The sequence below is a fragment of the Dermochelys coriacea genome, chromosome 5 (assembly GCF_009764565.3).
Source record: "Dermochelys coriacea isolate rDerCor1 chromosome 5, rDerCor1.pri.v4, whole genome shotgun sequence".
In the NCBI taxonomy this organism is placed as follows: domain Eukaryota; kingdom Metazoa; phylum Chordata; order Testudines; family Dermochelyidae; genus Dermochelys; species Dermochelys coriacea.
Window position 1 is genome coordinate 795760 of NC_050072.1, and position 23583 is coordinate 819342.

Consider the following 23583-nt stretch of genomic DNA (forward strand, 5'->3'; position numbering starts at 1 on the left):
GCTGGCTGGGGACATGGAGTGAAGTGCAGACGGGGTTGTCTGGCTCACTGCCCCCCAAAATGGACCCGGCTGAGGGGTCCTGTTCTCTGCACCTACAAGCTCTGTGTCAGACCATGTTCCTGTCGTCTAATAAACCTTCTGTTTTACTGGCTGGCTGAGAGTCGCGTCTGACTGTGGAGTTGGGGGGCAGGACCCTCTGGCTTCCCCAGAACCCCACCTGGGCGGACTCGCTGTGGGAAGCGCACGGAGGGGCAGAGGATGCTGGATGCTCCGAGGTCAGACCCAGGAAGGGGGGAGCCGGGTGAGCTGTGTGTCCTGCAGACAGGCTGCTCCCAGAGAGGAGAAGTCACCAGAGTCCTGCCTGGCTTTGTGGGGAGCAGTTCCAGAGCACTTGGCTTGGGGCCTGTGAACCCACCGAGGGGTCCGGGCTGGGCAGGGGCCCAGCCTGCTGGGTGCTCACCGATGTCGTACTGCAGGCTGATCTCCAGCTTGGGCCACAGCATGGAAAGGGCGAAAGAGGCATAGAAGTGGACGTCGTAGGTGTTGTACATCCGGTACTCCTGGCCTGGAAGCCCAGCACAGACAGTGAGGGGGGCAGATCCTGCCGGGGGGCCGTAGGGGCACCAGAGGTCCCCACCCCTCCACACAACACGAGGAGCGGGGGAGGAGGGGGATGGGCCCTGTCTCCAGCACTGGAGCCCGGAGGAGCCCTGTGCCCAGCAGGCAATTTGCCCTTCCTGGGGGCTGTTAGCGGCGAGGCGTCGCCCATGGTCTCGGCGAGGGGGCGCAGCCCACAGTGGACTCCATGGGAGGGCCGGCTGCTCCCTCCCCCCGCCCTGAGGGAAGTGGGTCAGCGAGGTTGCCCCAGAGGGTGACCATCCCCTTGCCCTGGGCTCAGTCGGGAGGGGTGAGTGGGACCCTTGCCCTCCGGCTCCGAGCCCTGCACTTTACCTTCCAAGTAAGCAAACCTTCCATACTCCCGCAGGACAGGGAAGAGCTGGGACAGCCCAGCCCCCGCGGGGCCCTGCACATCCTCTGCGCAGGCCTCCGGGGGCAGCTCCAGCCACAGGGTCCCGCCGTCCGCCAGGAAGTAGAGCTCGTTGAAGAGAGCCGACTTGTACCAGGGGGGCAGGTGGCTGTGGGCAAGAGGGACAGATGGGAGAGCAAATACATCGCCTCTGTGGATCCCGCTTTACGGAGCCACTGCCTGGCCTCATGGGCCAGAAGCCCTATAAGCCACCGCACCTTCCTCAGACCCCAGGAAGGACCCCCCACCTGCCCTCCTCGGGACACAGAGCTGGGGGGCAGCGTACTCAGACACACCTGCCCGCCCCTGCTGGGGAGGGGGCAGAAGGCCAGGGGACGCAGGCTCCAGCCCGCCCCAGCAGCTGCCCTGAGGGAACCACTCACAGCTGAGGAGCAACCGGCCTCTCAGGCCAGCTGGGAGCTCCGGCTCCTGGGTCCTTCCAGGTGCTCATCGCCGGCCTGGGCTGGCTCAACCAGCAACAGCAAGCTCCTTGGGCCCGCATGTGCGCAGCCTCCCCTTTCCCCCGGAAAGCCAGGGGAGCAAGGAGTGAAGGAGCTCTGCACAGAGCTCTGCACCACGGCTCTGGCCTAAGGGAACTGGCGAGGAGAGAACCGGCCCCTGGGTCCAGCACCTGCCCTCACATGGGCACGGGGCTCACCCACCAGGTGGCAGACTCTGAAAGGAGACCCCCAGAGGCCCCCCTGCATGGGGGAGCACACAGCAAGACACCCGCTCCCATGTAGACGCAGAGCAGCACGCTTGCCCTCGCATGCTTCAGGAGCCGGGTGCAGCAGGACCAGCCACCTGGGGGGATGCAGTGAGTCTCCAACGAGCCACTCTGCTGCTGACAGGAGGCCAAACCTGCCCAAAATCAACTCTGCAGACCCCAGCAGCAGCTTGTCAATTCTGCCCAACCCTTTGTCTGTGGCCTGACCAGGGTGCTCTCCCCACTGGAGATGGCCCCAGCTACCAGCCAGGCAACCGCTCTACCTGCTCTCCAAGATGGGCCTCTGCCAGCTCTCGATCTTCTCCTCCCATTGCTCATAGTGCGTGAGCGCGTAGTGGGAGAGGGCAGGGCATGCATCCCCTGCGCTGCCGAAATAGCGCGTATACCGCCTGCGGGGAGAGATGTTACTGGGTGCAGGTCTGCAGAAGACAGCCAAGTGCTGTCTGTCCGGCTCTGTCTGCACGGGAGAGCACGGTCCCCTGCAGGGCAGGGACACCCGCCCCGGCCAGCCAGCACAGCGCTTCAGGCCAGGAACCGACAGGGCCTGTTCTCAGCACAGCCCTGGCACTGCAGGGAGGGGTAGGGGCCCTGCTGGTGCTCTCCCTTCCACCCTCCCTCGGAGTGCCACGTATGCCGGCAGTGCCGTACAGAAACGGGAACAACTCTAGCACCCTGCAGAACGGGAAATCAATGACATCTGGAAACTGCAACTCCCCAGTCTGGGCGCAGGCTGTCACCCTGACACATTGCCGCTGAGCCAGGCACCGCCATCCCCATCTACTGCTTCCCGGCAGGACTCCCAGCTCTCCCTGCGCACTGGGCATGGGTGGGAAAGGAGCAGCTGGCCTAGCCTAGGGGCGCTACGACGGGGTCTCCCAAGGCTGGGGCACCCAGACGGGTAGTGCGCCATTACAAGCAGCCAGGAAGCCAGAAGGGACCCGTGTCACCATCCAGTCTGAGCTCCTGCAGTACACCGGCTGCAGACCCCATCCAGCAGCTCTTGCACCAGGCCCAGTGCTGGGCCGAGCCAGAGCAGGGCCCAACCTTGATACAAAGACTCCGAGCAATGGAGATTCCCCTTGTCTTGGCCCAGCCCCAACAGGGTCTGACCGAGTCTCGGAGGTTAAACAATGAGTAATGCAGGCAAAGGTGCCCTAAGAGATGCATGCACTGGAGTTGGTGACGGGTCCACATTGTGTGACGGAGGGAGAAGGCTGGGCACACGGCACACACAGCTCCGTCTGGTGGGTGGCAGCTGTGCCTGGAAGCACACAGGGGATCTGGGCACCTACCTGAGATGCAGCTTCTCCTTTGAGCCAAAGTGAATGCGCGGCATGTCCCAGGCCAGGGCCAGCTCCAGTGTCCTGTGCCCCCGGGCTGGCACTGTGCAGCTGGTGCAAACAGCTGCTGCAGTCACCTCCCCCTTCTCCGTGAGGCTGCCCTTACCTGTCAGGTAGGAAAAGCAGAGGGTGAGAACGCTGGGACTCTCACCCCCCCAAAGAGCGTCCCAGGACCTGCTGCCAGCCCCACATTGTCCTGCAGGCTCAGGCAAGGAGCGAGGCTGGTCCAGACTCAACACTTAGCCCCTCTGATAAACTGGGCAAAAGCACAAAGTGCAGAGAAACAATTTCTAAACACTTTCAGTGATTGCATCTTGGAACAGAAAGTTCTAGTGCCTACAAGGAAAGGCGAACCAGAGGTGATCCTGGCAATTACAGGCCGGTAAGCCTAACCTCAGCGCCAGGCAAACTGGTTGAAACAATAGTAAAAAAACAGAATCGTCAGACACACAGATGAACATGATTTGTTGGGGAAGAGTCAACACAGCTTTTGAAAAAGGAACTCATGCCTCACCAATCTATTACAAGTCTCTGAGGATGTCAACAAGCATGTGGACAAGGAGGATCCAGGGGATATAGTGTACTTGGACTTTCAGAAAGCCTTTCACAAGGTCCCTCACCAAAAGCTCTTAAGCAAAGTAAGCTGTCATGGGATAAGAGGGAAGGTCCTCTCATGGATTGGTAACTGGTTAAAAGATAGGAAACAAAGGATAGGAATAAATGGTCAGTTTTCAGAATGGAGAGAGGTAAATAGTGGTGTCCCCCAGAGATCTGTTCTGGGACCAGTCCTTTCAACATATTCATAAATGATCTGGAAAAAGGGATAAACAGTGAGGTGGCAAGATCTGCAGATGATACAAAATTGCTCAATATGGTTAAGTCCCAGGCAGACTGCGAAGAGCTACAAAAAGATCCCACAAAACTGGGTGACTGGGCAACCAAATGGCAGATGATATTTAATGTTGATAAATGCAAAGTAATGCACATTGGAAAACATAATCCCAACTATAAATATAAAATGATGGGGTCTAAATTAGCTCTTACCACTCAAGAAAGAGACCTTGGAGTCATTGTGGATAGTTCTCTTAAAAATATCCACTCAACATGTAGTGGCAGTCAAAAAAGCTAACCGAATATAGGGAATCATTAGGGGAAAAAAAGGAGAGAAAATATGTTGCCTCTATATAAATCCATGGTATGCCCACATCTTGAATACTGCGTGCAGTTCTGGTCACCCCATCTCAAAAAAGATGTATTGGAATTGAAAAAGGTTCAGAAAAGGGCAACAAAAATGATTGGGGTATGGAACGGCTTCCGTATGAAGAGAGATTAATAAGACCGGGACTGTTCACCTTGGAAAAGAGACGACTAAGGGGGGGGATATGCTAGAGATCTATAAAATCATGAATGGTTTGGAGAAAGTAAATAAGGAAGTGTTATATAACAGGGTAAACAACATAAGAACCAGGGATCACCCAATAAAATTAAACAGGCAGCAGGTTTAAAACCAAAAAAAGGAAGTATTTCTTCACACAATGTACAATCTGTGGAACTTTTTGCCAGGGATGTTGTAAAGGCCAAGACTGTAACAGGGTTAAAAAAAGAACTAGGTAAGTTCATGGAGGACAGGCCCATCAATGGCTATTAACCAGGATGGGCAGGGATGGTGTCCCTAGCCTCTGTTTACCAGACGCTGGGAATGGGCGACAGGGGATGGATCACTTGATGATTCCCCGTCCTGTTCACTCCCTCTGGGGCACCTGGCACTGGCCACTGTCGGTAGACAGGAGACTGGGCTAGATGGACCTTTGGTCTGACCCTTCATGGACGTTCTTATGTTATGTTCTTTGTAAAAGCCACTGTTGGCAGACCAGATACGGGGCTAGATGGATCACTGGTCTGACCCAGTGTGGCCATTCTTATGCCATTCTTGACTTTGTCTTAAGTAACACACAGGAGCCAATTCAAGAAGTGATAGCAGCTGAGCCACTAAGCAACAGTGACCACAATCTAATTAGGCTCGGTGTGCTGGGGAGAGGGAAACACCACAGTGACAGTCACACAGCATTAGCGAAATGCTCCTTTCTAGAAGGGCCCTACCATTAAAAGCAGAGGAAATACAAACCTTTGTGGTGCCACGAATGCTACAAAAACCCAGCAGCAAAGGCTCCACAGACAGGCGCCCCGCTGACCACAGGGGGACCCGGCATGGAGCACATGGCCACAGCTACCCCTGCCTCTGCAGTCGCAGCACTGAGACCCCAGAGAAGGAGAGAAGGGGGCACCTTCTCATTTCCCCTGGGCACTTGCCAGCTGATTTCAGCTGCTGCTTCCATTGGTACCCAGTAGATGGTGCAGAATCCAAGTACACCTCTACCTTGATATAAGGCGACCCGATAGAACACGAATTCGGCTATAACGCGGTAAAGCAGCGCTCCGGGGGGGCGGGGCTGTGCACTCCAGTGGATCAAAGCAAGTTCGATATAATGCAGTTTCATCTATAACACGGTAAGATTTTTTGGCTCCCGAGGACAGCATTATATCAGGGTAGAGGTGTATATTTCCAGAGTTAATTAAAATCAGTTGCACTTCCATCATACCAGATCTTGGGGGTGCATTGGAAGCGAATGTCAATGCCAGCAAGGGGACACCCAAAGCTGTCCCTCTGGAGGGTGTTTTCTGTCCGAGCCCCCCGCATCACAGACCTCAGAATACTTTGGAATACAAATTCTTCTGAACGTGCAGTCCTTGGTTAAGCTGTAATTCTAGGCCCCCCCATTCTGTGGTGGACCCATTCTGAGCCTGGCATGGAGGTGACGTATGTTGCTGATATCAAGGAACCAGCAATTTTAGATAAATAACCACCTTCGGAACAGGTTTCTGATCAAATACTGGTATGCAGTCTGGTTATTCTAAAACCTGCCTCTGGGCAGGAGAGCTCTGCTCGCTAGAGGAGGGTCGGGCCTATGAAAGGAATGCTCTGAACACATGATGGAAGAGACTTGTTCACAAAAAGAACAGGAGTAGTTGTGGCACCTTAGGGACTAACAAATTTATTAAAGCATAAGCTTTTGTGGGCTACAGCCCACTTCATCGGATGCATAGGTATAGGGTGGTGTTTATTTGACCATTGCTTATTAGCACAGTAGTGTCCAGGAAACCTACTGACCGCTATACTTACCTACATGCCTCCAGCTTCCATCCAGACCACACCACATGATCCATTGTCTTCAGCCAAGCTCTAAGATACAACCGCATTTGCTCCAATCCCTCAGACAGAGACAAACACCTGCAGGATCTCTATCAAGCATTCTTAAAACTACAATACGCACCTGCTGAGGTGAAAAAACAGATTGACAGAGCCAGAAGAGTACCCAGAAGTCACCTACGACAGGACAGGCCCAACAAAGAAAATAACAGAACGTCACTAGCTGTCATCTTCAGCCCTCAACTAAAACCTCTCTAGCGCATCATCAAAGATTTACAACCTATCCTGAAAAATGATCCCTCATTCTCACAGATCTTGGGAGACAGGCCAGTCCTCGCTTACAGACAGCCCCCCAATCTGAAGCAAATACTCACCAGCAACCACACACCACACAACAGAACCACTAACCCAGGAACCTATCCTTGCAACAAAGCCCGATGCCAACTCTGTCCACATATTTATTCAAGCGACACCATCATAGGGCCTAAGCACATTAGCCATGCCAGCAGGGGCTCATTCATCTGCACATCTACCAATGTGATATATGCCAGCATGAGCCAGCAATGCCCCTTTGCCATGTACATTGGCCAAACCGGACAGTCTCTATGCAAAAGAATAAATGGACACAAATCTGACATTAGAAATCATAACATTCAAAAACCGGTAGGAGAACACTTCAACCTCTCTGACCCCTTAGTAAAAGATTTAAGGGTGGCAATTTTGCAACAGAAAAGCTTCAAAAACAGACTCCAACAAGAAACTGCTGAGCTTGAATTAATATGCAGACTAGATACCATTAACTTCGGTTTGAATAGAGACTGGGAGTGGCTGGGTCATTACACATATTGAATCTATTTCCTTAAATTAAGTACTTCACACCTTGTCAACTGTCTAAATGGGCCATCTTGATTATCACTTCAAAAGTTTTTTTCTCCTGCTGATAATAGCTCATCTTAACTAATTAGCCTCTCATGGTTTGTATGGTAACTTCCAATTTATCTCATAGGAGCAGCCCTGTTAGTCTGTATTCGCAAAAAGAAAAGGAGTACTTGTGGCACCTTAGAAACTAACAAATTTATTAGAGCATAAGCTTTCGTGAGCTACAGCTCACTTCATCGGATGCATTTGGTGGAAAAAACAGAGGGGAGATTTATATACACACACAGAGAACATGAAACAATGGGTTTATCATACACACTGTAAGGAGAGTGATCACTTAAGATAAGCCATCACCAGCAGCGGGGGGGGGGGGGGGGGGGGGGGGGGGGGGAAAGGAGGAAAACCTTTCATGGTGACAAGCAAGGTAGGCTAATTCCAGCAGTTAACAAGAATATCAGAGGTTTCAGAGTAGCAGCCGTGTTAGTCTGTATTTGCAAAAAGAAAAGGAGTACTTGTGGCACCTTAGAGACTAACAAATTTATTAGAGCATAAGCTTTCGTGAGCTACAGCTCACTTCATCGGAGGAACAGTGGGGGGTGGGGTGGGGGGGAGAAATACCATGGGGAAATAGTTTTACTTTGTGTAATGACTCATCCATTCCCAGTCTCTATTCAAGGCCTATAGCAGATATCCCTTACAAAACTTCCTTGGCTGGTGTCTTCAGAAGCCAATTGCTCAAAAGCAGGTAAACAAAAAAAACTCCTTGATGTCTTAGAAAAGCCACTACCACAGACAGGCATTTTGTTAAGACTCTACGCACCACTGAAAGCCCAAAGGGTAGAACCTGGTATTGGAAGACCTTGTCCAATGGCAAACTGCAGGTATTTGCAATGTTTTGGTCTTCTCACACTATGAAAACACACCTCTTTTACATCAAGGGCTGCAAATCAACCTTGACTTGAAAGTGAGGGGATGAGAGATGCCAGGATTACCATACAGAAATGGAACTTTCTGATGCATGCATTAAGCTTCCTTAGGTCCAATATCTGATGGAGTTCTCCACCCTTCTTCAGTATAGTGGAACATTTTGAATAAATTCTGATTCTTATGCTATCTGCGAATCTCCTCTATTGCCCCTACACTTCAAGAAGGGACTGAATTTCCATTCTTATCACAGGTTTCAGAGTGGTAGCCGTGTTAGTCTGTATCAGCAAAAAGAACAAGGAGTACTTGTGGCACCTTAGAGACAAACAAATTTATCTGGGCATAAGCCTTCGTGGACTAAAACCCACCTCATCAGATGCATGGAGTGGAAAATACAGTAGGAAGATATATATATACACACACACACACACACGCACACACACACACAGAACATGAAAAGATGGGGGTTGCCTTACCAACTCTAACGAGACAAATCAATTAAAGTGAGCTATTATCAGCAGGAGGAAAAATCACTTTTATAGTGGTAATCAGGATGGCCCATTTCAAACAGTTGACAAGAAGATGAGAGTAACAGTAGGGGGGAAAATTAGCATGGGGAAATAGCTTTTAGTTTGTGTAATGACCCATCCACTCAAAGTCTTTATTCAGGCCTAATTTGATGGTGTCTAGTTTGCAAATTAATTCCAGTTCTGCAATTTCTCGTTGGAGTCTGTTTTTGAAGTTTTTTGGTTGAAGAATTGCGACTTTTAGGTCTGTAATGAGCGTCCAGGGAGGTTGAAATAGTAGCTTTCATCTATCTATATATCTTCTTACTGTATTTTCCACTCCATTCATCTGATGAAGTGGGTTTTAGCCCACAAAAGCTTATGCCCAAACAAATTTGTTAATCTCTAAGGTGCCGCAAGGACTCCTTGTTCTTTATTCTTATCATAGTCTCACGGGAGGAGTCCCTGAGGAGAGAAAGGTGGGGAGGGATGATGCTGGATAGAGGGAGGGCTCTGAATTGAATAGTAAAACCTTTTTCTGTAATTTCTAAAGCCCACTATTGTCTGACCCATGCATGGAGGACGTGAGAAAGCGGACATTCAAAAAGGGGAAGTACAGTTGTATCATTGAGTGGTTGGCAGATCTCAATCCTCACTTCTCAGATTTCTTAGAGAAGAGGAAATTGCAGAATGACTCGATGCCAGGAATAGTTTAAAGACTTTCTCTGTTGCTGCTGAGAAGTTGCATGGTTTGTTGTTGTTGTTGTTGGTATCCTTGTCATCTTTGGGTGTAGTAAAACAACAAGGATAAAGGAGGTAAAACTGTTTGTGATGTATCTAAAAGTTGGTTCCTGAAAGACTAAAACAGACCTAATGATATTGCTGTTGATCTTGTATCCTTTATCTTTCCTAAAATGTCATTAGTTTTGTCACTAAAAAGTCCATCTCCTTCACCTGGAAGATTTTCTATCTTAGGTATTGTCTCTGTCTGCGAAGAGTAACTGAAGATGCAACTGATCTTGCCACTGAGTCACAAACATCGAGTGAAGCTCTTAGCTCATGCTCTGCTATACGCTGCCCTCTTGTATTAACACAGTCACCTGTCTTTGTCAATCCTCAGGCAAAGACCTGGCCAAGACTTTTTTCCCCAAAAAGGAAATGGTAACGAGACACGACTGCTTGGTAGTTTGCCAGTTTCATACTAAGCGAGGCTGAATAACTTCCTTCCCAATGCATCCATTCTTCTACCATCCTTGTCAGAAGTCACCGAGTGCGATGGGCTCTCTCTTGTTCTGCGTGTTGCTGCTGCCATTACTATCAGCTTCAGAGAAGGGTGAGCAGGAAATCATTACAAACCCTCATAGGGAAACCAACATCAATGACCAGCTTTCTTTGCGAGTGACTGACATGAGGCTGGATCAGCCCACACAGCATTTGCTGGTTGCCACTAACCATCCAGAATAGAAAGACTTTTACCATTAAACTTGAACTTAGACTGATGGGAAGCTTCGCCGAGAGAAATGGAGGGAAGCTGTAAGTTGACACCATTCGATCTACAAGGCTTGAAATTGTAATGCCTCTTCAGATGGAGGAGCAGCTGCAGTGTAGATGTACACAGTGCCAAAGGGAGCGCGCAGCGTAGACATACCCTATGTGATATATCTAACTATTGGTTCCTGAAAGACTAAAACAGACCTAATGATTCAATATCTTCATTAATGATCTGGAGGATGGTGTGGATTGCATCCTCAGCAAGTTTGCAGATGACACTAAACTGGGAGGAGTGGTAGATGCGCTGGAGGGTAGGGATAGGATACAGAGGGATCCAGACAAATTAGAGAATTGGGCCAAAAGAAATCTGATGAGGTTCAACAAGGACAAGTGCAGAGTCCTGCACTTAGGACGGAAGAATCCCATGCACCGCTACAGACTAAGGACCGAATGGCTCAGCAGCAGTTCTGCAGAAAAAGACCTAGGGGTTACAGTGGACAAGAAGCTGGATATGAGTCAACAGCATGCCCTTGTTGCCAAGAAGGCTAACGGCAATTTGGGCTGCATTAGTGGGGCCATTGCCAGGAGATCAAGGGATGTGATCATTCCCCTCTATTCAGCATTGGTGAGGCCACACCTGGAGTATTGCGTCCAGTTTTGGTTGTTCCCCCCACACACAAGAAGGATGTGGAAAAATTGGAAAAAGTCCAGCGAAGGGCAGCAAAAATGATTTGGGGGCTGAAGCACATGACTTATGAGGAGAGGCTGAGGGAACTGGGATTGTTTAGTCTGCAGAGGAGAAGAATGAGGGGGGATTTGATAGCTGCTTTCAACTACCTGAAAGGGGATTCCAAAGAGGAGGGATCTAGACTGTTCTCAGTGGTGGCAAATGACAAAACAAGGAGTAATGGTCTCAAGTTGCAGTGGGGAAGGTTTAGGTTGGATATTAGGAAACACTATTTCACTAGGAGGGTGGTAAAGCACTGGAATGGTTTACCTAGGGAGGTGGTGGAATCTCCTTCCTTAGAAGTTTTTAAGGTCAGGCTTGACAAAGCCCTGGCTGGGATGATTTAGTTGGGGTTGGTCCTGCTTTGAGCAGGGGATTGGACTAGATGACCTCCTGAGGTCCCTTCCAACCCTGATATTCTATGATTCTAGATGTGAATAGGTTTCAGAGTAGCAGCCGTGTTAGTCTGTATTCGCAAAAAGAAAAGGAGTACTGGTGGCACCTTAGAGACTAACAAATTTATTAGAGCATAAGCTTTCGTGAGCTGAGCTGTAGCTCACGAAAGCTTATGCTCTAATAAATTTGTTAGTCTCTAAGGTGCCACCAGTACTCCTTTTCTTTTTTAGATGTGAATAGTGTCCCTTGTTCTGCTGCAAGCCCTAAATAATATGAAATGCTTATATACAATCAAAACCACACGAAGGACTGTAGGAAAGAGCTGTGGCCGCCCTCAGAGATTGACAGTGAGGGACAGCCAGGCACATCTACACAGATGTGTAGATTTGGAAGATAAGGGACTTTGTTGGTTTTCATTGTAAGTAATTGTGGCACTCTAGAAGAAATAGGAATTGTATGACAAAGACGAAGGAATACTGAAAGATATAAATTGGGGAATAACTTTGAAAGGAGGATATTCTAATTAACAATGTGGGCTAATACGGAAATACAGTCCTTGAACTGAACCAAACATACAAAGCCTTGATAAGAAAAGCACTGAAGAAATGTAAAAAGAAAAGTAGTACTTGTGGCACCTTAGAAACTAAAATTTATTTGAGCACAAGCTTTCATGAGCTACAGCTCTGCTCAAATACATTTGTTAGTCTCTAAGGTGCCACAAGTACTCCTTTTCTTTTTGTGAATACAGACTAACACGGCTGCTACTCTGAAAACTGAAGAAATGTGTTATACACCCGTGCCATCTACTGGATACCCATGGAAGCAGCAGAGCAACAGCTGAAATCAGTTGGCAAGTGCCCAGGAGAAATGAGAAGGTGCCCCTCTAACAAACCCTGGAATCAGGGTATATAAAACTGAGGTCACCATGTGGGACCCCCAGAGCTCAGAGAAATTGGAGACAGCCTCTCCCCTCATCCAGGGTCACAGGACCAAGAGGTGAATGAACCCACAAAGCAGCTGCAATATGGACACTCAGATCAACCATGTGGAGAGGTTCCAGGGTTAATGGTGTGACATTCTATACCCCAACTGTTTATCTTTAACAGTGAGTTTGCCTGAAGTGTCTGGTGAACCTGCTTGGGTTGGCAAAGGCCGGTGTATATCCACTTTCCATTGATGAAGTGGTGAACCAATTAATAAACTTGCACAGCTCGTCTTGAACAGTGCAAGACGGTTTATTCCTGAGGTACAGTGCTGGGAGCTGGGGGGATTTGGCTGTGGCCTTTCTCTGTGTGATTCAGGAGTGGCTCTGGGAGCCTTCATGCAATCTCGCTGGGTGTGGGACTCCACATGCGGTTGTGCTGAGTGATCACAGAGCCTGGCGGGGTTGCTGCTGGTCTCTAGCAGGGCATAGTGAGAGACAGCCCAGGCTGGAGAGAGTTCAGGGGGAACAGTGGTCCCACGGTCCCAGGCTGCACCCTGGGGATCCTGTCACAAATGGGAGAAGAAGGGGTGAGATTTCATTCAAAAGCTTGTATTTCCCCTGCTGTTCTTTAACATCAATGGCTGTGGGTTCTCTTGGTGAGTCTATGCTCTGTAGTGAGACCTCACATAACTGTATTTTAGATGTTACCTAATGCTGAGGCATGCCCTCCTGTGCAAGTCCAAGCAAACTGAGTTCTGAACTATAGCTTTAAGCAATTGCTTTTGATACTGTAAACTGGTCCCATTGGGAACAATCCATTCCAACAGCAGAGGCCACACTCTTAGAAGTGTCTTAACCACAATGGCACCCTTACTCCTTGGACTATTACTGGAAGAGGATAAATGCATTCGGTGCCAAAAGCCCAATGGTGGATGATCACAAGTAAATGTCCAAGCCATCTCGGTAACTTGCTTTGTTCTTTGATGTAGCTACTGAGCTCAAACCTTGTCTGTGACAACTGCTTGCAAGACTGGATTGGTGCATTCACAGAGCCAGAAGTGATCACCAGATCTTTAGTCTGACCTCCAATATATCCCAGGCCACTGACCCTGCCCAGCACCACACACTAAACCCAACAACGGAAATGAGACCAAAGCCTTGCAGCCCTCAGGAGACTAAGCTGTGACATGCCACAAGCAGAGGCCAGGAGGCGCCAAGAGGCACCATGCCTGAGGCCCCCGTGAGGCAGGGAACTGATGAAGTGAGATATTCCCAGATGATCCTGGCAAGTGACCTGCACCCAAACGCTGCAAAGGAAATAGAAACCCCTCACAGTCCCTGTGGTGACCAGCTAGACCATGAACATGTGAGCAAAAACCAGCCAGCCAAGCCCTTGAGAGAGAGAGCGCGCGCTCGGTGCCATCTCAGAGCCCTGGCCTACCCACCTAGTGTACCATCTCCAGCCGTGACCATCCCTGATGCTTCAGAGGAAGGAGGGAGAAAATGCACATAACCAAAAAAAATCCATCTAAGTACATGGGGTGGGGAATTCCAGGTGATGTACAGAAGCCCTATGTGACATTACTGACATGAACTGTGACCATATTGATCATTGTTGCAACCTAGGTCCTACAGTTGCACTAAATCTTGTACGAAGGAGGTCACGTGAGGTGTCTATGACAAGGTTATGATTTGCTGGTTATGATTATGCTATCTGGATGCATGTATCATTTTTGTATTTAAAGTTATGAGTATTGGCTCTATATCTGTTTCCAATGTTGGCTCCTGGGGTAACACCCACGAAGTAATCAGTCAGATCTGCCATGTAAGATATCTGCAAAAATGTTATAATTTGCCAGATGTGATAATCTTGTTTGTATCACCTTTGTGTTATGAGTTATAGATGTGTATGTATGTCTGTATTTCAAACTTGTGCTATGCTTCTGGGTGATACCCCAGACAATTTGGTGTCAGCACTGCCTAGCCTGCTTGATGGCCCATTAAGGACCATCAGCTATACAAATGACCCACTGAGAGAAGGCAGATACACTTTGTGACTCAGCAAGGCATGCAGGGGCCTGCCTATGGCAAGGACTCTAAGGGCTTGGCTACACTTGCAAGTTAGAGCGCATTAAATCAGCCCCGGGTGCCCTAACTCCTGAGGTGTCCACACTGGCAAGGCACTTAGAGTGCCTGGACTCTGCAGCTGGAGCACTCCTGGTAATCCATCTCCACGAGAAGCATAAAGTTTGCTGGGCCCTGGCTGAAATGCCCCAGGGTCAGAGTGGACGATGTGTTGCAATACTGCACTGTGACTGGCCTCTGGAAACATCCCATAATCCCCTGAAGTCAAGTGGCGACTCTGGTCATCGTTTTGAACTCGGCTGCAGGCATGCAGATATCCCCTTTCAAAGCTCTGTTTCTGACAGCCTGCTGCTTATCTGCTCTGGGACACAAAGCAAACCATTACTGTGGAATGCTGCTGCTGCTGCCAAGACAGGGGTAGGGTGTGGGTGGGTGGGTGTGTGTGTGAGGTGGTGGTGGGAGGGGTCTGCTGCTGTCTGAACTTACAAGACAGCATGCTGACACACTCTGCCCCCCAAAGCACAGTCTCTCCCCCCACATACACACTCCCTGTCACACTCCACCTCCCCATTTGAAAAACACACTGCAGCCACTTGCATGCTGGGATAGTTACCACAATGCACTGCTCTCTGTGGCATTGCAAGAGCTGCTAATGTTGCCATGTCAGTGTGCTTGCAGCTAACAGTGTAAACACACGGCAGCGCTGTGACGGTGCACTCCATATAATGTTATGAAAATATACTAATGAGTGTGAATATGATGTAACTTGAATATGCTTCATGCAAAAGGTTCTTGTAAGGTATCATTACAAAGCTTCTAATCTACTGAGTGTGGTCATCCTATTTGTATAAATGTAACATTTTTATATCTGAAGTTATGAGCAGTGGCTCTTTGCTTGTATTTAAAGCATTTGCTGTAGAAAGAACCTAAGGCAAATTTGATCAACATAGTGTGACGGCGGTTATTCAAGTAAATGGACCTTGATAGACACCAGTCCACATTTGACCCTTCCTGGGAACGTTCCTGTAGAGAACTGAGTCATGCATGGACATGCGACTTGCCCACGTGACTCCCAAACTCCATCTTGTAGAGGGGATTCTACACCCAGGGGAGGGGTTTCCACCCACAAGAGAGAAACTATATAAAGTCCTGGGAGACCCTTCCATTTTGTCTTCAGGTGGCACAAAAGATAGCCTCTCCAGCCCCAAAGAGATGCCTGAAAGAAACTGAAACAAAGAACAGTAACTACAGGGGTGTGAATGATTGCTGGACCCAGACTAGGAGGAAGTCCAGTCTGTAAAGAAGCTCATTGGAACATCTCTGAGGGTGAGATTTCATCTGTAATCACTTTCTTACAGTATTAGGCTTAGACTTGTGTGTTTTATTTTACTTTGCTTGGTCATTCACTTTGTTCTGTCTGTTATCACTTGGAACCACTTAAATCCCACTTTGTATATTTAATAAAATCACTTTTTACTTATTAATTAACCCAGAGTAAGTATTAATACCTGGGGGGGGGGCGGCAAACAGCTGTGCATCTCTCTTTATCAGTGTTATAGAGGGCGAACAATTTATGAGTTTACCCTGTATAAGCCTTATACAGGGTAAAATGGATTTATTTGGGGTTTGGATCCCATTGGGAACTGGGCATCTGAGTGCTGGAGAAAGGAGCACTTCATAAGCTGTTTTCTGTTAAGCCTGCAGCTTTTGAGGGACATGATTCAGACCTGGGTCTGGGTTTGCAGCAGGCTGGCATGTCTGACACAACCAGGCAGAGCACTGAAGTCCCAGGCTGCCAGGAAAAACAGGCTCAGAGTTAGTCCCAGCACATCAGGTGGCCGTTCCCAAGGGGGTTTCTGTGACCCAACCCATCACTGTGGCGCAGTCGAGCAGGATCTGTGCACAGTTGATTGCTTTGAGATGCTGGCAGTGATTTTAAGTGAGTTTTGGGTGGTGGCTGGAGACCAGACAAAGTGGTTACCGGTTTGTTATTTTCTGTTTGCTTATTTCGGGTAAGGAAAATAGGGACAGAAAAGGAAGCAAAATAAGTAAGAGTGAAATTCAGAAGAAGCTAAAACTGCACAAGTTGCAAACTGCCCAGGAAGGCTGAACACTGGGGGCTGGGAAAGTCTCTGTTAACTAACAGGTTTCAGAGTAGCAGCCATGTTAGTCTGTATTCGCAAAAAGAAAAGGAGTACTTGTGGCAAGCCCCTGAGCTGAGTGGATCTCAGTTTCAGTGAACTGCAGAGAGGTGTGGCCCAACCTCTAGGTCTGTGCTGAAGCTGACTGGAGTGTCTAACCCAGCAAGACAGGAGCGGAGGGGTGCCTGTTCTGGCAGGAAGGGGTTCTCTGTGGTATCCCAACTCATTGAGTGATAGTCTCAAGGGAAGACGAATAGAAACTGATGCACAATGTGCCTGGGTAAAGTCTGCCCACCAGCAAACCCTGGACTTAAAAGACAAAGAAATTGAGATCCAGAAGCATGGACTGGCTGTAATGGAGTGGAAGAGGTGCACAGAAACATGTATCCTGGAGGTGAAAGTTGGGGTCCTGGTGACTGCTGTGGTGGGAACAGACCCCAAGGACTCTGTTGCTGGAAGCAAGCCCAACCTGAGGGGAAGGGGGGGGGGATATTGATGGCCAGTAAAGAGTCTGTCATAGTTGGTAGTTGTGAACCCACAGCTGGACCAGGGTCACCTTCCCTTTTGGGGGACACAAGAGTGTCGGCCCAGGGGGAGCCCAAAGAGGAATTTTAGGTATACTGCCTCCGCCATGGTCTGTGTCCCAGTCTCTGGCAGTAAGTCGGGAGAAGGGTGTGATGGTGCACTCCATATGATCTACTGAAAATATGCTAATGAGTGTGAATATGATGTAACTGGAATACGCTTCATGAAAAAGGTCTCTTGTAAGATATCATTACAAAGCTTTCAGAGTAGCAGCCGTGTTAGTCTGTATTCGCAAAAAGAAAAGGAGTACTTGTGGCACCTTAGAGACTAACAAATTTATTAGAGCATAAGCTTTCGTGAGCTACAGCTCACTTCATCCGATGAAGTGAGCTGTAGCTCACGAAAGCTTATGCTCTAATAAATTTGTTAGTCTCTAAGGTGCCACAAGTACTCCTTTTCTTATTACAAAGCTTATAATCTACTGAGTGTGGTCATCCTATTTGTATAAATGTATCATTCTTGTGTCTGATACTAGAAATATGAAATATAACTCTGAGATCCTATTGTGATTATGCAAAGTGTGGGCCATTAATGGTGGCTTGGAATCTTGATGGCTCCCATCAACCAGTACACTTGGCTGTTGATGGCTCTGTTTATTTGCGAGCCTTCCTGTGAGTCAGGCTTGGGGTCTCACAGGACATGTGATCATGTCACCAGGTACTGGAATCCATCTTAAACCTGGGGCTTTTCCATTTAGAAGGAGGGGTGGGCACCCAAAGCGACAAAAGATTCCCGCCTTCTGCCAAAGAGAACAAAGGGGGCTGTAGTCGTGAGAAATCCCCTAGCTACCACCTGAGCTGGAACAAGGACTGTACCGGGGGAAAGGATTTTACTACCTGAAAGGGGGTTTCAAAGAGGATGGCTCTAGACTGTTCTCAATGGTAGCAGATGACAGAACGAGGAGTAATGGTCTCAAGTTGCAATGGGGGAGGTTTAGATTGGATATTAGGAAAAACTTTTTCACTAAGAGGGTGGTGAAACACTGGAATGCGTTACCTAGGGAGGTGGTAGAATCTCCTTCCTTAGAGGTTTTTAAGGTCAGGCTTGACAAAGCCCTGGCTAGGATGATTTAACTGGGACTTGGTCCTGCTTTGAGCAGGGGGTTGGACTAGATGACCTTCTGGGGTCCCTTCCAACCCTGATATTCTATGATTCTATGATTGGGACCAGACTAGGAAGGCATCCAGTCTGTGAAAAAAGCCTATTGAAACATCTCTGAGGGTGAAATTTACCTTTATTCTGTTTTCTTACTGTATCAGGCTTAGACTTGCATGTTTTATTTTATTTTGCTTCGTAATTCACTTTATTCTGTCTGTTATTACTTGGAACCACTTACATCCTACTTTTTATATTTAATAAAATCACTTTTTGCTTATTAATTAACCCAGAGTAAGTATTAATACCTGGGGGGGCAAACAGCTGTGCATCTCTCTCTTATAAGTGTTATAGAGGGCGAACAATTTATGAGTTTATACAGGGTAAAAGCGGATTTATTTGGGGTTTGGATCCCATTGGGAACTGGGACACTTCTTAAGCTATTTTCAGTTAAGCCTGCAGCTTTTGGGAGACGTGGTTCAGACCTGGGTCTGTGTTTGTAGCAGGCCGGCGTGTCTGGCAGAAGTCCCAAGCTGCTGGGGAAAACGGGCTCAGAGGTAGTCCCACCACACCAGGTGGCAGTTCCCAAAGGGGTTTCTGTGACCCAATCTGTCACAAGCTCTTTCCCTGCTGCTGTCTCCAAGGGCTGGTTTAATGCCCGGCGCTCTACATCTGGAAGTGTAGCCACGCCCTTAGGCTTCCAAGCCATGAGCTGGGCAGCTTGTGTTTGGAACAAAGGAAGCACAGGCCGCATGGCAAGAGACTATAAAAGGCAGCTGCATCTTCTTCAACAGGCACCCACGAAAGCTCATGCTCCAATACTTCTTTTAGTCTATAAGGTGCCACAGGACTCTTTGCTACTTTTACAGATCCAGACTAACACCGCTACCCCTCTAAAGTGTTACATCAGGACACTTGGTTATTCTCAACCAATCAACAGTTCACCCAGAATCACATCAGTATGTGATCAACAGTTCACCAGTCAAGGGAAGATGCAACCAACGTTCTACAGATGTACTGAATTTCCTGAAAGAAGGAAATCAGGTTAGTCTGGCATGATCTACCTTTGGTAACCCGTGTTGCACGACATCCCCTTTTCTGTTTACCTCCAGAAATTTAATATAATTATTCTTTCTTTCACAAGTTGTTCCAAAAAGTCTTGCATAGTGCTGAGGTCAGACCTCTGCAATTGCCCAGATCACTTTTTTCCTCTTTTTTAAATTATAGGTACAGTGTTAGCTATTCTCCAGGCATATAGTGCTAATGCCAAATAGACAGATTTATTAAAAATCCTTGCTACTGAATAAGCTCCCTCATAAGCAACCTCTTTCAGTATTCTGGGATGAAAATTATCTGGTCCCCCTGATTAGAGCACATCAAGTTCTTTGATTTTTTCTTCCAGTTCAGATGTGGTCATTTCTATTTCTATACACTCCTTTCCATCAGCCATCATGCCCATGTTCCTTATTATCTTAACTGAAAAATGAGGTAAAGTATTGGGATAACAGGGCAGAGTTTGAGAGCCCTGGGAGTCCTTTCCGATTTATGTTTTATGTCCCTAAAGTTCATGCTTCAGGGTGTAACAAAGCATCCTTTGGCGGGACACTTCTGAGTGTATCAATTCAGGACAAACTGCTCAGAGCCGGGCAGTCACAGCCCAAGGCTGGGGGTTCTTTACTATTAAGGCACCAAACCAGCCAAACAGAGAGAACTTCAGTCTCACCCCATTGGCTAACCGGAAGTCATACAAGCAATTCCCTCAGACACTCCAGTTTCCCAGTATCACCACCAGCACTGCTCCTTATGGGGATGAATGGTTATGAAAACCAATACCCCAGTAAAAGAAAAAGATTCTCCCAATCCCAAAGGACCAAGCCCCAGACCCAGGTCAACGTACCAGTCCTAATATCTGATTTGTGTCTATTTATCTTTTTACGTAGGGACTGTCCAGTTAGGCCGATGTACATAGCAGAGGGGCATTGCTGGCACATGATGGCGTAGATTACATTGGTGGACGTGCAGGTGAATGAACTGGTGATGGTGTGGCTGATTTGTGGACAGTCCCTACGTAAAAGGATAAATGGACACAAATCAGATATTGGGAATGGCAATATACAAAAACCTGTAGGAGAACACTTCAACCTCGCTGGATGCACAATAGCAGATGTAAAGGTGGCCATCCTGCAGCAAAAAAACTTCAGGACCAGACTTCAAAGAGAAACTGCTGAGCTTCAGTTCATTTGCAAATTTGACTCCATCAGCTCAGGATTAAACACAGACTGTGACTGATTCGCCAACTACAAAAGCAGTTTCCCCTCCCTTGGTGTTCACACCTCAACTGCTAGAAGAGGGCCTCATCCTCCCTGATTGAACTAACCTCGTTATCCTTAGCCTGATTCTTGCTTGCATATTTATACCTGCCTCTGGAAATCTCCACTCCATGCATCCGACGAAGTGGGTATTCACCCACAAAAGCTCATGCTCCAATACGTCTGTTAGTCTATAAGTTGCCACAGGACTCTTTGCCACTTTTACTGATTTAACACTATTCATGCTAAAAGTTGACCTGAAAAGAACCTAGCACTAAATTAGTAAACTAGCGCTCCCTGGATTCAATTCAAAGGGATTAGCCTATTAGATTCTATTTGAAGATTGGCTGGAACACTTAAGACAATTGGCAAATCTAGTTTATTTGATGTCACCTTTAAAATCTGACCCGCATCTCAACAAATTCATAAAATTGATCCTTTCATATTTACAGTGATTTAAACAGCTAGCAAGGAAGTGCCTTCAGAGGCACAAGGAACCAGCTAGAGAATATTCTAATGCCTTTTTGGAATGTCTGCTCCCCATATCTCAGAACACAAGAATAAGAGGACATTCAATGAAATTCAAAGTCAGAAAATTCACACCCAACCAAAGGAAATGCATGTCCACACAGTGCACACTTAGCCTGTGGAACTCACTTCTACAGGAAGTTGCTGAGGCCAAGAACTTAGCAGGAGACAAAGAGAGAAGATGGACATTTCTATGGCTGAGAAGACTACCCAGCATGATCATAGCAGGGATTTTAAACCTCCGGCTTCAGGCTTTAAACCACTCTCTCGCTATCAGAGAGCAGGATTATCTTTGTAGGAGGCCGATTATCCCACAACAGCTACTGTGGGGTCTCCCACCTTCCTCTGAAGCAGGGACAGTACTGAACTAGGTGGGCCTCGGGTCAGACCCAGTCTGGCAGCTCCCTGCCTCGCTGACGGCAGAGCTGTGCACCCCTCTTCTCAGAGAGTTACCTGCCCCGTGCAACACCTCACCTGCTGGGGAGCCCAACCTGCCGTCCTGAAGGAGGTCTTGCCACACTGCCTGCCCTGTGCCAGTGGGATTGAACGCTGTGAAGTGGGTCACTCCTGAGCCGGCCTAGTGGAGGAAGAGAAGGACGTGGTAAGTCTTGGGGAGCCATTTGTTTCTAGCAGCACAGCTAACACCTGCTGGCTGACTGCGCCCAGGCCCCTGGCAGTATTCAGGACTGTATCTCAGCGAGAGTCGCTCCTTTTCTGGTAAGCGACTGGCCGCAACTCTGTACTCCCATCAATCCCAGCTCCCCCCGCACCCCAGGGACCTGAAAGTCTAGGTCTTACCCATCCCCCAGCCTACAGAGGGGATGACAGGAAGTAAGAGCCCTTTAGAGCCTACAACCCACTTCCCTGCCCTCCCTGGAACTGGGGCCGGCACTAGGGCCCGGAGCCCCGGGCCTCCCAATGGCCATAGCTCCCCCCTCCCCCCGGCGCAAATGCACCCCATCCATGCTTCACTGGCTCCCCTGTGGCTGCAGAGCAGAGTTCAAAGCCCAGCTCCGAAGCTCCAGGGCTGAAGCCTGCAGCAGCTGCCCCTCCCCCATGCCCACAGACATTGCTGTAGCTGGAGAGCCGGGTGCTGGGAGCCCTGTCCCTGGGATCAGGCAAGGACAGACTGAGGGGCACCAGAACCCAAATCCTGCAGGCGCTGAGCCTCTGCCACCAGGGACAGATGCGGGTGCCCCCCACCCCCAGCACTGAGACACAGCAGCCTGCCCAGCCTGCCCCTCTACCTGCTCCCTGGCGGAGATGGCGAGGGTGTAGGGGTTCACGGGGCTGCAGTGATGCAGCAGGACTCCTGAGACCCGTGCGCCCTCCTTCTCCAGGCTGAAGGGCTCATTCCAGTGGCCCCCTCTCTTGTCCTCCTTGGTGCCTGTGCCGTTCTGCAGAGTCAGCATGATGGAAACATCCACAGCCTCATCGCTGCCGTTCTCCAGCTCCCAGACGAACACTCCCACGGGCAGGCTGGTGTCCTGGGGAAACAGGCGCCAGGAGCACGCACCTCAGAGCCTGCCAGGCAAACGGCCTGGAGCATCCCCTGCACCACAAGGAGGTGGCTGGGCCGGGGCGCTGCAGGGGCATGCCTGCTCTGGGGAGCAACGGGGCCGATGCAGCAAGGCCTGGGGACTCCTTTGCTATAGCGAGCGGCAGAGGGCTCAGGCCTAGGCTGAGAGTCCAGAGCACAGGGCACCAATGCCGGAGGACAGCTCTGCACCAAGCAGCACCAGGGAAGCATGCCCACAGTGCTGGAAACAAAGGGGTAAAGGCCCCAAGGGCAACTGGTGTGCCTGGAGCCATCCAACCAAACCAGCACAGGATCTGGCCCAAAAGGTGAATATAGCTGGACCACTCGATTACAGTGACCATAATATAATTAAATTTAATATCCCTCTGGCAGGAAAAACACCACAGCGGCCCAACACTGAAGCATTTAATTTCAGAAAGGGGAACTACACAAAAATGTGGAGGTTATTTAAACAGAAATTAAAGGGTACAGTGGTAAAAGTGAAATCCCTGCAAGCTGTGTGAAAACTTTTTAAAGACACCATAATAGAGGCTCATCTTAAATGTACACCTCAAATTAAAAAACATAGTAAGAGAATCAAAAAAGAGCCACGGTGACTAAACAACAAAGTAAAAGAAGCAGTGAGAGGCAAAAAGGCATCCTTTAAAAAGAGGAAGTTAAATCCTAGTGAGGAAAATAGAAAAGAGCATAAACTCTGGCAAATGAAGTGTAAAAATACAATTAGAAAGGCCAAAAAAGAATTTGAGGAACAGTTAGCCAAAGACTCAAAAAGTAATAGCAATTTTTTTTTTTAAAAGTACATCAGAAGCAGGAAGCCTGCAAAACAACCAGTGGGGCCACTGGACAATCGAGGTGCTAAAGGAGCACTCAAGGAAGATAAGGCCATTGCAGAGAAACTAAATGAATTCTTCGCATGAGTTTTCACAGCTGAGGATATGAGGGAGATTCCCAAACCTGAGCCATATTTTTTAGGTGACAGATCTGAGGAACAGTCACAGATTGAGGTATCATTAGAGGTAGTTTCGGAACAAATTGATAAATTAAACAGCAATAAGTCACCAGACCAGATGGTATCACCCAAGAGTTCTGAAAGAACTCAGATGTGAAATTGTAGAACTACTAACTGTAGTCTCAAAAAGAACAGGAATAC

The 23583-nt window shown here is 48.5% G+C and overlaps 1 protein-coding gene across 1 annotated transcript in view; it reads right to left on the minus strand.

Moving 5' to 3' along the window:
* Positions 1–23583, minus strand: part of GBA2 (glucosylceramidase beta 2) — a 62952-nt gene that overhangs the window by 12680 nt on the left and 26689 nt on the right. The window contains exons 5-10 of the mRNA XM_038401626.2: positions 22141–22380; positions 21368–21470; positions 3047–3200; positions 2018–2143; positions 952–1136; positions 461–565 (exon numbers count right to left, since the gene is read on the minus strand). Coding sequence (XP_038257554.1) covers positions 461–565; positions 952–1136; positions 2018–2143; positions 3047–3200; positions 21368–21470; positions 22141–22380 — 913 coding nt within the window. The remainder of the gene's footprint in view (positions 1–460; positions 566–951; positions 1137–2017; positions 2144–3046; positions 3201–21367; positions 21471–22140; positions 22381–23583) is intronic.